We start from the raw sequence: 15,937 nt of genomic DNA on the forward strand, positions 1-15,937 counted from the left end.
CTGGAGAAGTGTGCTCTTCACGGATGAATCCCGGTTTCAACTGTACCGGGCAAATGGCATGTATGGCGTTGTGTGGGCGAGGGGTTTGTTGATGTCAATGTGGTAAACAGAGTGACCCATGGTGGCGGTGGGGTTATAGTATGGACAAGCATAAGCTACGGACAACGAACACAACTGCATTTTATCGATGGCAATTTGAATGCACAGGAGATACCGTGACAAGATCCTGAGGGCCATTGTAGTGCCATTCATCCTCCGCCATCACCTCATGTTTCAGCATGATAATGCACGGCCCCATGTCGCAAAGACCTGTATACAATTTCTGGAAGCTGAAAATGTCCCAGTTCGTCCATGGCCTGCATACTCACCAGACATGTCACCCATGTTTGGGATGCTCTGGATCGATGTGTACGACAGCATTTTCCAGTTCCCGACAATATCCAACAACTTCGCACAGCCATTGAAGAGGAGTGGGATAACATTCTACAGGCCACAATCAACAGTCCGGTCAACTCTATGCGAAGGAGTCGCGCTGCATGATAGAGGTCACACCAGATACTGACTGGTTTTCTGATCCACGCCCCAACCTTTTTTTGAAAGATACCTGTGACCAACAGATGCATATCTGTATTCCCAGTGATGTGAAATCCATAGATTAGGGCCTGATGAATTTATTTAGGCTGATTTCCTTCTATGAATTATAACTCAGTAAAATCTTTGCAATTGTTGCATGTTGCGTTTATATTTTTGTTCAGTGTAGAAGAAAATGGTAAGGTGCCTCTAGAGCAGTGATCCTCAAACCTCTCCTCGGGGACCACCAGCCATTCCACGTATTTGATCTATTCCACCTGATTCAACTTATCAACTAATCGTCAAGCCCTTGGTTGCATTCCCCTGGTCAGAAGTTGCATGAATCAACCAATGGTCACGTGCCACCTCATCAACAATGCCGTCGGGCACCAGATTGCTCTAACATATGTGGTTAGCTGATACGTAAAATACCTATCCAGGCATTGTAATATCTGGCATGTGTCATCAATGTCTGGGCAGAGAAACGCACCCCTTGACAAGGTGAATCAGGAAAACATTTAGGGGTTCCAGAGGAGAGGTTTGAGAAGCACTGCTCTACAGCACCTCAGCAAGATGTAGGATTAAGCCTAAATACACATGGGTGCTGGATCAAACCGCTAAAGGGACTCCTCTCTACTTTGCATTGATCTTTTCTCCCCTACATTGATATTACATGATAATATGTTTGATTCAGCATACGTTATAACGTGAAGTGTTCAAGGGTTTACTTCAAGTGTTTGATTTAATTTAGTCCTTATTTCTTTCCTGTCATACATGTAAAGCTATAGTTTTATCCAGACTGGAAGACTGGGGACTAAACCACGGTTCCTACATCCTCCCTATAAGGCCTCAACAGGGGACTTCCTCTCCTGTTCCATGGGTGCAGCTTTAGAGGAGCATTGTTTGAAACAAGGCCATAGACCCGGGTTAGGAATATAGGGGACTAACAGAGAGAGTTGGAAAGAGCACATCTTTAGACGTTGCCCTATGTCTCCTTCCTTTAGATGGCAAAGTCCACCAAGTAACTGGGGGTTCTTATACCATAGTGTGCAACTATGGAGAGTTTATTCCAGTATAATGTTTTCCAGGTTTCATTGAAAAGATCAAGGCATGTTTATGGTATAAAGGTCCTCATTGGACAAAGGGGAAAGTCTACAGTATTGATTAGCTATTATGATCTGCAGTGGTATAACAGGTGACATGTTGTCATGTTTCTATGCAGAACACATCATGTCACCCAATCAGAGTGAGATAGTATTTACAGAATTTGGGAAAGGTCAGCAGCATGTAAGAAGCTTGTCTTGTTTGTTGAAAAGCTACTGAAAAAAAGAACTTGCACGACAAATGCCAAATAAACTAACTGGAGCATGGTCAGAAAAATATTAAATATTCCAAAACCCACTGTCAAACACAATATACCACATCGATGAAACATGAACACAGGGAAAAATGGGTGACTGGACAGACCATAACGGTTAAATAGCTACAAATCTTAAAATGGCTGCACCTATCAACATTTATTACAATTTAGGACCACATGATTAAAAAACATCTATATACTCCAACCAAAGTAGTCAGTGTCTTCAGACATCCCACAGTACGGACCAACACACAGCAACACTGAATACTAAAAGGCCTCTCTTACCTCAACTGTCACCCACGAACTAGACATCTTCTCCCGATACAGTACGAATCAGTCCAAAATGAAAAATAAATACTTTTATACTGAACAGTGTGTGTATCAAAACATGTTCCAGTTCCAGTCTTTCGCAGATAGTTTAAAAACAAATAAAATACATACAGTACATTTATATCATGACACATTTTAAACCATATTAACTTTTGTTGTATTATACAAGACTATGGAAAAGTAGTCAAATGCAGATGGTGATATACAGTAGCATAATTTGAGAACACAATCAACATTGGGGAAACAATAAGATCGAGCTTGAATAAAATACAAAAATGTTTTGGCTTCGTGAATTTATGCTACTGTACTACTATTATCTCTTGTAACCTGTGTGGATGGTGATGTGGATAGTGATGAGTAAATGATGAGGTGAAAACCAGAGGTCTTCTCTTAAATAGACCATATTCTACTTGCCCTTCTGTGAGTAGTACTAAGCTACATATTCACACAAACTATAAAAAGAGTCACAAAACACTAGCCTTTAAAAGCAGATCGGAATGTTTCATGCGTGGAAGTGTCCCATCCATGCACTAACCCAGAGGGACACTATTACTGATTGTTTTACTCTACATCGTTGCTGTTGTGTTAGAAGCTTTAGCGCATGCACCGCTAACCTAGCTGGCTAAGCTAAGGCTATTAGCTTAGCAACAGGCATGACCTTGAGATTGAAAACATGGGGATAGAAAACATGTGCCTAGGCTTTACTCACAGCATAGCATGGGATTGCACCACCATCCACAGATTATGTGTTGGTCTATTGCATATGGACGTTACTACAAAAACGAGAAGCAGGCAAAAAAGGCATTCCCTTGATTCAGGCAGGATGACATAATTCTGAGCGCGAATGAGTGCGGACCCATCACACTTTTTTTGCTTAGGATGACATAATTCCACTAGCCTGGAGCTCTGATTGGATTTATTGCATACTTAACCGGAGGAGGGGACCTCACTAAAAGCCCTACCAGACAAACGATTGATTTTTCTGCGTTTTTCTTCTCTGGTTTCACACACAGCAGACATACACAGAGACAGGGCCCAAAGCCCCCTGGGGATTAAACATTCACCTCTCTAAAGGTACAGTTAAACCACTCTGTTGGCCTTTTTCTTTTTGGAGGTGCTCTTTATTCCTCCCCTTTCTCAGAGTCACGATGCGCGGCTTAATAATCCAGAATAGATCATGCAGAAGAGAGGACAATGAGATTGGAGAGAGTTCATCACTGTTCACATCTTTTTTAGGGGAGCGAACCAATGAGGGCACAGTGACAGCTCTCTCACCCCCAGTCTCTAGCACCAGGCAGCCATTTCGGTGCCAGTGCTAGCAGTAGAGCGACATCCTGCTGCGCCGCATGGCCTCGCTGATAAGGTACGCCGGGCTTACCTCGGGCTCCTCTTTCATCACCTCAATGTTCTGCCACTCGCCGCACTGGTTGGACTTCTTGATGGTGTCCACCACGCAAAGTGCGTACAGGCAGTCCTCAAATGTGGCCGCCATAGTCAGCGGCCTTTCGTCCCACGTGCGCCGGTCGTCCTGGTCCTCAAAGGCCTGACGCACCGCCTGCACCATACGGATGGTTCCTGTCAGGTAGGGCGAGGGGATGTCACTGAAAGCCTTCTCCGGTAGGGAGGCCTTCTCCAGAGGGGTGCTGTCTTTCAGAAGTAGCTCCGGCCCTCCCTCCATGGTGTTCTTCTGGCCGTACAGGTCCGTGCCGCTGACCGTCAGCCGGCCCACCGTGCCCACCACGATCACCTCCTGGCGGAAGTCACCAGGCACGTTGAAGTTGAGTGTGACGGTGCAGCAGGCGCCGCCCTCCAGCACCATCTGGAAGGTGCAGAAGTCGTCGCTGGTAATCTGTCGGATGCCGCAGATGTGCTCCGTCTGCTTGACGAAAGTCTTGAGGAAGCCGTGCACCTTGGCCGCCCGCTGGCCCGTGAGAAAAGTGAGCAGGTCAATGATGTAGCTGCCTACCGAGTGCAGCCCCCCACCGCCCATCAGGTCATCACAGCTCCAGTTGTACTTCTTACCCAGCAGGCTGCCGCTGTGGACCTGGGCCTCGCAGACCAGCAGCTCCCCCACGTAGCCCTCCTCCACTAGCTCCTTCATGCGCACGAAGGCAGGAAGGAAGCGCAGTACATTTCCCATGATGCTCAGCAGCTTGGGGTAGTACTGGGCGGCTGACATCATGCGAAAGGCATCCAGTGGGGTGGCGGTGCGGTCACAGATCACATTCTTACCGATACCTAGGTAGTGGGAGAGAGAGAGGCCAATGTTACTCACACGTAGACATAATATCCTCCTCGCCATGAAAACATCACTTGAAGAGACATTAATCAGTGCAAAAAAACAGTACCCCTCCCCCCGACTAGCTGACACAAATATTCCAACATAGCCTCTCCAAAACTATTTTAAACCCACGGCTCAACAAGTGATTCTGAAAATGAAACATGAGAAAACATTCTAGAAGCTTTGTCAATACTGTTGTTTTTTTGAGAGGAAAGAGTCACTGTCTGTCATGAGTGTACCTACTGTACACATAGGGTTGACTTTAGACTGCTGTAGGAAGCAAATGAGAGTGAAGAGAGCAAAGGGACGAGGAGAGGGAGAGAGAAACCTCATTAGGCCCTCTGTTTTAATTCCACTACTTACCAAACCCCCAGTGGTGCTGTGCTCACATAACCTCATTACAGATATCTATGAGGAATATAGCTGCTGCAAAAAGAAAGCTGGGCAAAACATAGCTTCTATGAACCATGTAACAGCAGAGTAGACTGAGGGAGAGAGAGGCTATTCACACACTGCCCTGACTGTGCCACGAGAAAGGCTAAAACAATTAACATAGAGCCACTAATAGCCCATTACACTATTACGCTCAAGGGCACATTACTCCGAGCTGAGCAATTACCCTATTCATAACTCTCAGAGTCTGCAGTGACTTTGAGAAACAAAATGGACACCAGATAGCCAGTAAAATAAAGCAATGGGGAATTGTGGGTGGCCAATCAAAAGACTGTATATACAGAAAAGTTTTAAAAAAGACCCTCCACCACACAATGGTAATGAAAGACTTCTGGTAATAGAAGGCCAATCATACCCCCCCTACACCACCTGATTCCTGGCCAGCCTGCCCCCCATGAACACAATGCTCCCTGTAATTAATCCAGTCACATTGATGAACAGCAGGGGTGGGAAAACATCCACCCCCTTCAAACCCCCTCCTTTGCCCATTCCACATCCCAACCACCCCTATTTACAGGCACAAATCACTTCCTAAATATCCCCCCAACCCATGTGAAGAACAGGCAGGCGGCACCCAGAGACGTTTTGGAACTGAAACTTCCCAGCTAATCTCCCATTAGCGCCGAACGACTAGATCCAGCCAGGCCAGGAAATTAATCCCCTTGACCCAGTTCTCCGGTGTGACGGAAAAAACCTTCCTCCTGGACAAAGGCACCGAGGCTGGCTACAGTGCACCCTTATCGAGGAGGCCTGACCCCAGGTCTGCACCCCTGTGAAAAGTTAAGCGCCGCCTGCTCTCAGTTAAACAACTTGGCACATAGGCCTGCAGTGAGTGAGAGCTAGTGACAGACAGCCAGGCTGCAGGCGAAAAGCTAAACTGAGCCGGTCTTAGCCTAGCCTATAATGTTCTTGTCACAATTTCTCACGCCTATGAAAAGCGGCCCTTTTACAAATCCATTCTCACACCAGCTCACGCTCTATAGCCACAGTCATTGTGTTGTTGCGTTACGTCTGAGGCCTTTACTGAGCAGACAGCTCTTCAAGTCATGAGTGGCCTTCCCCTCACTTCCTGTCTGAAAGGTTGCTAGCTAGTTTCTGGAGGTCACACTGAAGGTCATCAGTCGAGCTTAACAGCACCTGAGTGGAAAGGGGAGTGTGTTTATGAGAGCAAAGCTAGAGGGAGCGGGATTGAGCGTGAGGAAGAGAGTATGCAAAGGATATGGAGAGGGGGAGAGAATGAACTAGAGAGGTGCACGTGAGTGAGACAGAGAGCTAAAGTGGTAAAGGGAAATCAACCAAGAGACGGAAAGAGAGAGAGGTGGAGGAGAGCTTATTCCATTATGTGGCCTGCGGTACACACTTCCTGCAGTTGTCCCCAGGGTGCTGCTGGCGGATTAGAGAAGCCAGTTTAGCGCTAATGACTAGAGCTCTGCAACAGGCAGACAGAGGCTTCATACAGCCAGGGCTAGAGGAGGTCATTGCTAACTGTGTTAGCCAACGCTAACTAAAGTGAAGTTTCCCTAGTAGAAATAGAGGGTGTCAGTGCTAACCGTGTTAGCCAACGCTAGTTTGGATGAAGTGTCCCTAGTAGAAATAGAGGGTGTCAGTGCTAACCGTGTTAGCCAACGCTAGTTTGGATGAAGTGTCCCTAGTAGAAATAAAGGGAGTCAGTACTAACCGTGTTAGCCAATGCTAGCTGGGGTGAAGTGTGCATCTCACAGGTAGTGTCTACGTCCCAGTGGGAGTCCAGTAATGGAGCAGAAAAAGCCTCTGGCATCGCAGAACAGCCCCTTACCATCGATAATGCATGTTAAGCGCCAGGCATACAGTAGTTCAAAGAACCCACTAGCTGTACCTGCCAGAGTGAGGAAGCTAGCAGTGGGTCGTGGGAATTCCACCCAAAGCTAAGTGTGTGGTTGACACCAGATTGGCATTTCAGAGGGCAGAGCTGACACCGCCCCTCTCCTTAAACCTAACCTGGGTTTTTGATGTTTCGAAGACGGAAGATAAAAATCTGTCTTAGTGATCAAGTGTCATGAGCAGCCATAAACATCCTTGGGTTCTTTTGATTTTAAGAGGCCTGTCAGAATGGGACGGCAGCGTAGCCTAGTGGTTAGAGCATTGGACTAGTAACCAAAAGGTTGCAAGATCGAATCCCCGAGCTGACAAGGTACAAATCTGTTGTTCTGCCCCTGAACAAGGCAGTTAACCCACTGTTCCTAGGCCGTCATTGAAAATAAGAATTTGTTCTTAACTGACTTGCCTAGTTAAATAAAGGTAAAAAAAACAAAAAAAACCAATCACCTACTGTACATGAGACAATCCTCTCAATGATTCTCATGTATCCCTAGAGATACCCACTCTATAGCTCTGGTTAATAAGGACGCTCCTACTGGAACATCTCCCATGGGACATACTCTACACATTCAATATTAACAGCACTTAAGCAATGACAACTTCTTACATCATACAGTAGCACGATAAAGGACTATTTAATAGGAGAGGCAGCAGAGACAACCTCAATAAAATCTGGGCCAACAAACCACAAATTCAAGCATGGAAAATGAGCAGGGAACACTGTAAGACCACTGATTAGCAGTAAGCCACTGGCATGTGGACACCACACAGTTTCAACATCAGTCATGGTTTCCAATGGGTTATGTGCCCATTTGTCTTCAAAATAAAAACATTCAAACAAATCTAATATGAATGAGCAGCCTAATTGTCACTAGGCTCCAAAAATTGCATCTTCATTCCCAATTACCCATCATCTGTCACTGGGAGGAATTAAACGTGAAAAAGGAGGAGAGAAGAGGGGGGGAACCCACTTAACGCCACAGAGGTAATTACACATCCCTCCAGTCATCAATGCTGGGGAAAGGAAAACAACTGCCTTTTCAGAAAGAGATGGGGAAAGAGAGAGAGAGAGCGAGAAAGAGAGAGATGGAGAGAGAAGAGCATGCAAACTGATGGCTACGCCGAACTTACACCCATCTAAACTCAGCAAAAAAAGAAACGTCCCCTTTTCAGGACCCTGTCTTTCAAAGGTCATTTGTACAAATCCAAATAACTTCACAGATCTTCATTGTAAAGGGTTTAAACACTGTTTCCCATGCTTGTTCAATTAACCGTAAACAATTAATGAACATGCACCTGTCATTAAGACACTAACAGCTTACAGACGGTAGGGAATTAAGGTCACAGTTATGAAAACTTAGGACACTAAAGAGGCCTTTCTACTGACTCTGAAAAACACGTGCCTTAGGCATGCTGCAAGGAGGCATGAGGACTGCAGATGTGCCCAGGGCAATAAATTGCAATGTCCGTACTGTGAGACGCCTAAGACAGCGCTACAGGGAGACAGGACGGACAGCTGATCATCCTCGCAGTGGCAGACCACGTGTAACAACACCTGCACAGGATTGGTACATCCGAACATCACACCTGCGAGGAGTGATGTTCGGTCAGATCCTCACCAGACATCACCGGCAACAACGTCACCTATGGGCACAAACCCACCGTCGCTGGACCAGACAGGACTGGCAAAAAGTGCTCTTCACTGACGAGTCGCGGTTTTGTCTCACCAGGGGTGATGGTCAGATTCGCGTTTATCGTCGAAGGAATGAGCGTTACTCTGGAGCGGGATCGATTTGGAGGTGGAGGGTCCGTCATGGTCTGGGGCGGTGTGTCACAGCATCATCGGACTGAGCTTGTTGTCATTGCAGGCAATCTCAACGCTGTGCATTACAGGGAAGACATTCACCTCCCTCATGTGGTACCCTTCCTGCAGGCTCATCCTGACATGACCCTCCAGCATGACAATGCCACCAGCCATACTGCTCGTTCTGTGCGTGATTTCCTGCAAGACAGGAATGTCAGTGTTCTGCCATGGCCAGCGAAGAGCCCGGATCACAATCCCATTGAGCACGTCTGGGACCTGTTGGATCGGAGGGTGAGGGCTTGGGCCATTCCCCCCAGCAACTGGGAACTTGCAGGTGCCTTGGTGGAAGAGTGGGGTAACATCTCACAGCAAGAACTGGCAAATCTGGTGCAGTCCATGAGGAGATGCACTGCAGTACTTAATGCAGCTGGTGGCCACACCAGATACACTGTTACGTTTTATTTTGACCCCCCCCCCCTTTGTTCAGGGACACATTATTCCATTTCTGTTAGTCACATGTCTGTGGAACTTGTTCAGTTTATGTCTCAGTTGTTGAATCTTGTTATGTTCATACAAATATTTACACATGCTAAGTTTGCTGAAAATAAAACGCAGTTGACATCGAGAGGACGTTTCTATTTTTTGCTTAGTTTAGTTCATTCAGATCTGCAACAACTGATGGTTTAGGAAGAGGAACTAGGGGTTGTGATCAGACCAGGAAGAGTGACTGGAAAGTAGACATGGGGGTTTTCCCCTCCCCCAATCACTAGACATGTCCCAGATGTGTCACTGTCACAAGCGTGGCCAGGGACTAGGATAGTAGTGCCACACCGCTCCATAGTGAGACACCCCATGCCTCCTAAATCCCACTGCTGAGCACATTACCTCAGGGCTTAAAATACATACCTGCGTATCATCATTCCATTTCCCCCTGGAACAGAGGAAGGTAAAACTGGTTCTGTCTCTTCTATGGGGCTAACGAAGACGTGTGATGCACAATAGATGCCTCTTAGCCTATCACAGTGGCTTGCTCAGATTGCACTCTGATTGAAAGAGAGGGGGATTATGGGAGAATATGGAGGTTGATGTAAATGAATTGTGCGCTCAGAGAAGGGTGAAATGCAGCAGCAGCATCATTATGACAAAAGGCCGGGCGGGCTTCCCGTGGCGCTAGCTGTTCTGCTTACCGCTCCACTGTGCCAGATAAATCCCAATAATCTAATGACCAACCCATCCCCACCACACCAGATGTACATCAAGGAGCCAAGGCAGGCGTGACAGGAGAAAGATAAGCCCTGGGAATAGTGTGTTTGGTTTTAATGATGGCACGAAAGTGACATACAGACGCACACAACTGCACAAACACAAACATTGCGTAGACACTATATAAACAAAAGTATGTGGATTCGGCTATTTCAGCCACACCCGTTGCTGATGGGTGTATGAAATCGAGCACACAGCCATGCAATCTGCATAGACAAACATTGGCAGTAGAATGGCCTAGCTAATGAGCTCAGTGACTTTCAATGTGACACCGTCATAGCATGCAACCTTTCCAACAAGTCCGTTTTAAATTTCAGCCCTGCTAGTGCTGCCACGGTCAACTGTAAATGCTGTTATTGTGAAGCGGAAATGTCTAGGAGCAACAACGGCTCAGCCTCAAAGTGGTAGGCCACGCAAGCTCACAGAACGGGACCGCTGAGTGCTGAAGCACGTAGCGTGTACAAATCGTCTGTCCTCAGTTGCAACACTCACTACCGTGTTCCAAACTGCCTCTGGAAGCAACGTCAGTACAATAACTGTTTGTTGGGAGCTTCATGAAATGGAATTCAATGGCCGAGCAGCCTCACACAAGCCTAAAATCACCATGCGCGATGCCAAGCATCGGCTGGAGTGGTGTAAAGCTCGGCGCCATTGGACTCTGGAGCAGTGGAAACACGTTCTCTGGAGTGATGAAGCTTCACCATCTGGCAGTCCGACGGACAAATCTGGGTTTGGCGGATGCCAGGAAAACGCTACCTGCCTGAATGCATAGTGCCAACTGTAAATTTTGGTGGAGGAATAATTGTCTGGGGCTGTTTTTCATAGTTTGGGCTAGGCCCCTTAGTTCCAGTGAAGGGAAATCTTAATGCTCCAGCATTCAATGGCATTCTAGACGATTATGTGCTTCCAACTTTGTGGCAACAGTTTGGGGAAGGCCCTTTCCTGTTTCAGCATGACAATGCCCCCATGCACAAAGCGAGGTCCGTACAGAAATGGTCTGTTGAGATCGGTGTGGAAGAACTTGACGGGCGTCTCCAGAGCCCTGACCTCAACCCCATTGAACACCTTTGGGATGAATTGGAACGCTGACTGCGAGCCAGGCCTAATCGCCCAAGATCAGTGCCCGACCTCACTAATGCTCTTGTGGCTGAATGGAAGCAAGTCCCCGCAGCAATGTTCCAAAAAACTTCCCAGAAGAGTGGAGGCTGTTATAGCAGCAAAGGGGGGACCAACTCCATATTAACGCCCATGATTTTGGAATGAGATGTTTGACGAGCAGGTCATGTAGCGTATATTGACAAAATATGTAGTGCAAATTAATGATGCAAAAGCACAATAAGGCAAAAGCATGTGTCATGCACAAGCTGCATACAATGACAAAACACCAATATGTGCACCGAAGTGCATTGCAGTCCAATTACGCACGAACACACTTATCCAGCATTCGTGCACATTAACAATAAGGCTGAGGAAGGAAGCCAGAGGAGGGTGATTGTAGAGGAGGGGAAATGGGAGTTAGGTGGTGGTGGAGGAAGCTTGCTACAGGGAGCAGAAGCTGGAGGCAGTCTGTGTCTGTGGTATTGAATTACAGGTCCCCCTAGGCAACATAGGCTATCACACCCTGCACCATCGATCCACACCCAGCTGCAGCAGCAAACACACCCAGAGAGGAATGTCCACATCCAGGCACACAAGACAGGTCAACAACCTCTCTTCTGGGATACTGGACAGAGAGCCGTAAGGCTAATGTTAATTACGGTTGGAGTTTAGCTGGTAGTTGTGTTTTCACCTCTACACAGTTAATAACCAGAGCTCCAAATTAGGCTAAACTAGGGGTAGCGCTGGAGGATAAGCCTGGCTAACACAACTGGGCAACAACTGCACTGACCGAGGGTCCAATGTGGAAAATCCAGGTGGATTAAAATATTAAAATGGATGCTTCTGTGTGACAGCTGAACACAAGGCCCCTCTACTTTAGGATGCCAAAAATATAAGCGGCTGGAAAAAACGGGGTAAACCGGTCAATCATGAACACTGTCATGTACACATGCTTCTCTGAGGCAAAGAGTCAAGACAATGTGTCTGTCTGCGAGACAGATTGATCTTCAGATAGGATAATGCCAGCTTTTATAGTGGGGAACAGGGAAAGTGTATACCAGATCAGTTGCATTCAACCGAAATGGGTCTTCCACATTTAACCCAGCCCCTCTGAATCAGAGCGGTGCGGGTGGCTGTCGTCCAAATCATCGGCACCCGGGGAGCTGTTGTTGTTGTTGGGGGTTAACTGCCTTGCTGAAGGGCAAAACAGCCCATTTTTCCACCTTTCCCGCTCAGTGATTCAAACCAGAAACCTTTCGTTTACTGGCCCAACACTCTTAACCGCTAGGCTACCTGCCGCCAGTGGAATTATGCTGCCGTTGTACAGGAGCTAACCTGCTGTTACCTTGTAGTCTTTTTCACTTCTGGGTGCTATATGACTCTGTGTGTGTGTCCGTCCGTGTGTGTGGTGGCGCAGTGTACAAGACTAAGTGGAATGAGTGGGCTTCCAAAGATCAAAGTGTGTCGTCTGCTAGCAACCCGGTGGAAAAGTAATTAGCCCAGGCATTGAACACAAAGCCACAATGTTCTGCCCAATCAGTGTTTAATCAACCAAGGCTTTTTCAGAAGCTTAAAGACTCATTATCAACTTACACTGGTGGATGGGAGAGAATGTGCTGATATCATTGATAACGATAAAAAGTTGCAAAAGGGGGGGGCAAAAAAAATCCATTATGATTGCATGAATGAGCAAAAGATAGTGGCTTTAACTCAAAGCAAAGACACAAAGATATAGACTAGCTAATGGAGTGCCAAACAGTAGATGACATTGAATTGAATCAAACTTATGCTAAGAATGTGCAACATTCTAGGTCAGTAGGACAGAAAACTATTTAGCTGAGGAAGTGCTGACAACAAACCTCTCCCTCAATGTGATCAAGACAAAGGAGATGATTGTGGACTACAGGAAAAAGAGGACCGAGCACGCCCCCGTTCTCATCGACGGGGCTGCAGTGGAGCAGGTTGAGAGCTTCAAGTTCCTTGGTGTCCACATCACCAACAAACTAACATGGTCCAAGCACACCAAGACAGTCGTGAAGAGGGCACGACAAAACCTATTCCTCCTCAGGAGACTGAAAAGATTTGGCATGGGTCCTCAGACCCCCCCCCCCCCCCCCCCCACCCTTATACACCACTGCTACTCTCTGTTGTTATAATCTATGCATAGTCACTTTAATAACTCTACCTACATTGTACATATTACCTCAACTAACTGGTGCCCCCCGAGCATTGACTCTGTATCGGTACCCCCTTATATATAGTCTCACTATTATTATTTTTACTGCTGCTCTTTAATTACTTGGTCTCTCTCTCTCTCTCTCTCTCTCTCTCTCTCTCTCTCTCTCTCTCTCTCTCTCTCTCTCTCTCTCTCTCTCTCTCTCTCTCTCTCTCTCTCTCTCTCTCTCTCTCTCTCTCTCTCTCTCTCTCTCTCTCTCTCTCTCTCTCTCTCTCTCTCTCTCTCTCTCCTCTCTCTCTCTCTCTCTCTCTCTTCTCTCTCTCTCTCTCTCTCTCTCTCTCTCTCTCTCTCTCCTCTCTCTCTCTCTCTCTCTCTCTCTCTCTCTCTCTCTCTCTCTCTCTCTCTCTCTCTATATATATATATATATATATATATATATATATATATATATATATAATTATATATACTTTTAACTGCAATGTTGGTTAGGGGCTTGTAAGTAAGCATTTCACTGAACACTGAACACCTGTTGTATTCAGCGCATGTGACTAATAACATTTGATTTGATACTACCCTTGTAATTACCAGACCGATCACCGCGCAGCGAATGACCATGTAAGCATTCGAGATCAGGCGGCTTGCGAGGCCATGCTGATAAAGGGATTTGTCTGAAATCAGAAATGAAAAGAAATCAACCGAGTTGAGCTACAAACCTATGCAGTAACCATGTTTATCATAAAAAGGTGGAATGATACACAGGCCAGTCACTGTATTTCACTGGAAGTGTCAGATATGCTGGGTAACTGGGCATCATGCCACGATCATCCTGGGGATTTTACAAATGGGACACGTTTAGAAAACACATCAGCTGTCAAAGGAGGGAAGGATACAACAGAAAGACGAAAACCAGACACCTAGCAACAAGCTCATGTTTCTGCTGTTTGCCCAAATGTAATTTGTCTTGAAGTAATTACAAGAGGGAGGAGGTATTACTGAGCAAAGGAAAACAAGTTATTCTCGCTATATCCTCAAACAAAGAGCTTTCTGCTGACTAATTTGCTCTCATTGTTCCATTGAGTTTGCCTCCTCCAGTCCAGTGTCCAGTCAGACATTAGCATTCAAATGGTCCATCCAAGGAGTGATGGATAGGCCTATCTCCAAGGACAGAGCAATGTTCGCTTAACTGGCCCTGAAACAAAAACACAGCAAAGGTAGCTCCAATGGCAGTGGGAAACATTACCCAACAAACCACTTTCCTTCCTCCCAGGCTCTGACCCTCTTAAATCTGTGCCCATTAGTGCTGGGATACACTCACTAACTGACCTTTTCCACCACAACTAACCAAATAAACAAAAACAAGACACCTACCCACACCTACCCCATACTTTTACATACTGGTCCCTTGTGGGACTCGAACCCAGAGCCCTGCCGATGCAAGCGCCATGCTTTACCAACTAAGTCACACAGGACCTTACTGCTGTATTACAAATGAAATGGGTCAAATAAAATAGCATCCAATTTCAATAGGTCTAGGACATTTTGTGCTAGAACAGAATATTCAAAACAGGGGAGCTTTGAAAAGTAACACTTATTTACATATGGATGATGCTAGGAGCTCCAATAGCTAGCGGTCAAGGGCAGTCCTATGTCTGGATGATGATCGAGGGCATAAGCATTAGCAATTAGCCAGATCTTACTCCCACTAATGCCCCGGAGCCATTAACAGAGCCTTCCCACATGCTTAGAGTGCAGCCATTACATTGCATAGATGGTACATACTGATCCATTTAAAAAGGACAGTGAATTTGATAATAGATTAAGTACTACCACAACATCTGCCTTTGCATTTAGTAGCAGCATACAGTGGTGCAGGCTTTGACCCTGCTGGTCATCTATGAACGTTTGAACATCTTGAAGAATGATCGGGCCTTAATGGCCATGTACTTTAATAATCTCCACCGGGGGACAGCCAGAAGAGGAATGGCCACCCCTCAGAGCCTTGTCCGTCTCTAGGTTTCTTCTTACAGTAGGTTCCTGCCTTTCTAGAGAGTTTTTCCTAGCCACTGTGCTTCTACATTTGCATTGCTTGCTCTTTGGGGTTATAGACTGTTTCTGTATAAGCCCTTTCTGACATCTGATGATGTAAAAAGGGCTTTATAAATACATTTGATTGATACCAATAGATCTAAACTCAGCAAAAAAAGAAACGTCCTCTCACTGTCAACTGCGTTTATTTTCAGCAAACTTAACATGTGTAGATATTTGTATGAACATAACAAGATTCAACAACTGAGACATAAACTGAACAAGTTCCACAGACATGTGACTAACAGAAATTGAATAATGTGTCCCTGAACAAAGGGGGGGGGGGGGGGGGGATGTCTACACTGTATTTCTGATCAATTTGATGTTATTTTAAAATTGACAAAAAAATTGCTTTCCTTTCAAAAACAAGGACATTTCTAAGTGACCCCAAACTTTTGAACGGTAGTGTATATATTTATTCATACTCCCGGACTCTGACATTGCTCGTCCTAATATTTATACATTTCTTAATTTCATTATTTTACATCTGTGTGTATTGTTGTGAATTGTTAGATATTACTGCACTGCTGGAGCTAGGAACACAAGCACCCAAAATAACATCTGCTAAATATGTGTATGCGACCAATAACATTTGATTTATTCCTGAGGGACCAATTAGCCATGTGCGCTAACCGCTAACCCTCCTGCCTACCTAATCAT

At 45.9% G+C, this 15,937-nt stretch overlaps 1 protein-coding gene across 1 annotated transcript in view; it reads right to left on the minus strand.

Annotated features, from left to right (window-relative positions):
* Positions 1-3,354: 3,354 nt before the first annotated feature.
* The window catches only part of gfod1 (glucose-fructose oxidoreductase domain containing 1), a 34,736-nt gene continuing 22,153 nt past the window's right edge, over positions 3,355-15,937 (minus strand). Inside the window, exon 2 of the mRNA XM_014181121.3 lies at positions 3,355-4,498. Within this exon, the coding sequence (XP_014036596.1) occupies positions 3,576-4,498 (923 nt within the window). The 3' untranslated portion in view covers positions 3,355-3,575. The remainder of the gene's footprint in view (positions 4,499-15,937) is intronic.

This window comes from Salmo salar, chromosome 29 (assembly GCF_965601325.2).
Source record: "Salmo salar chromosome 29, fSalSal1, whole genome shotgun sequence".
Lineage (NCBI taxonomy): Eukaryota > Metazoa > Chordata > Actinopteri > Salmoniformes > Salmonidae > Salmo > Salmo salar.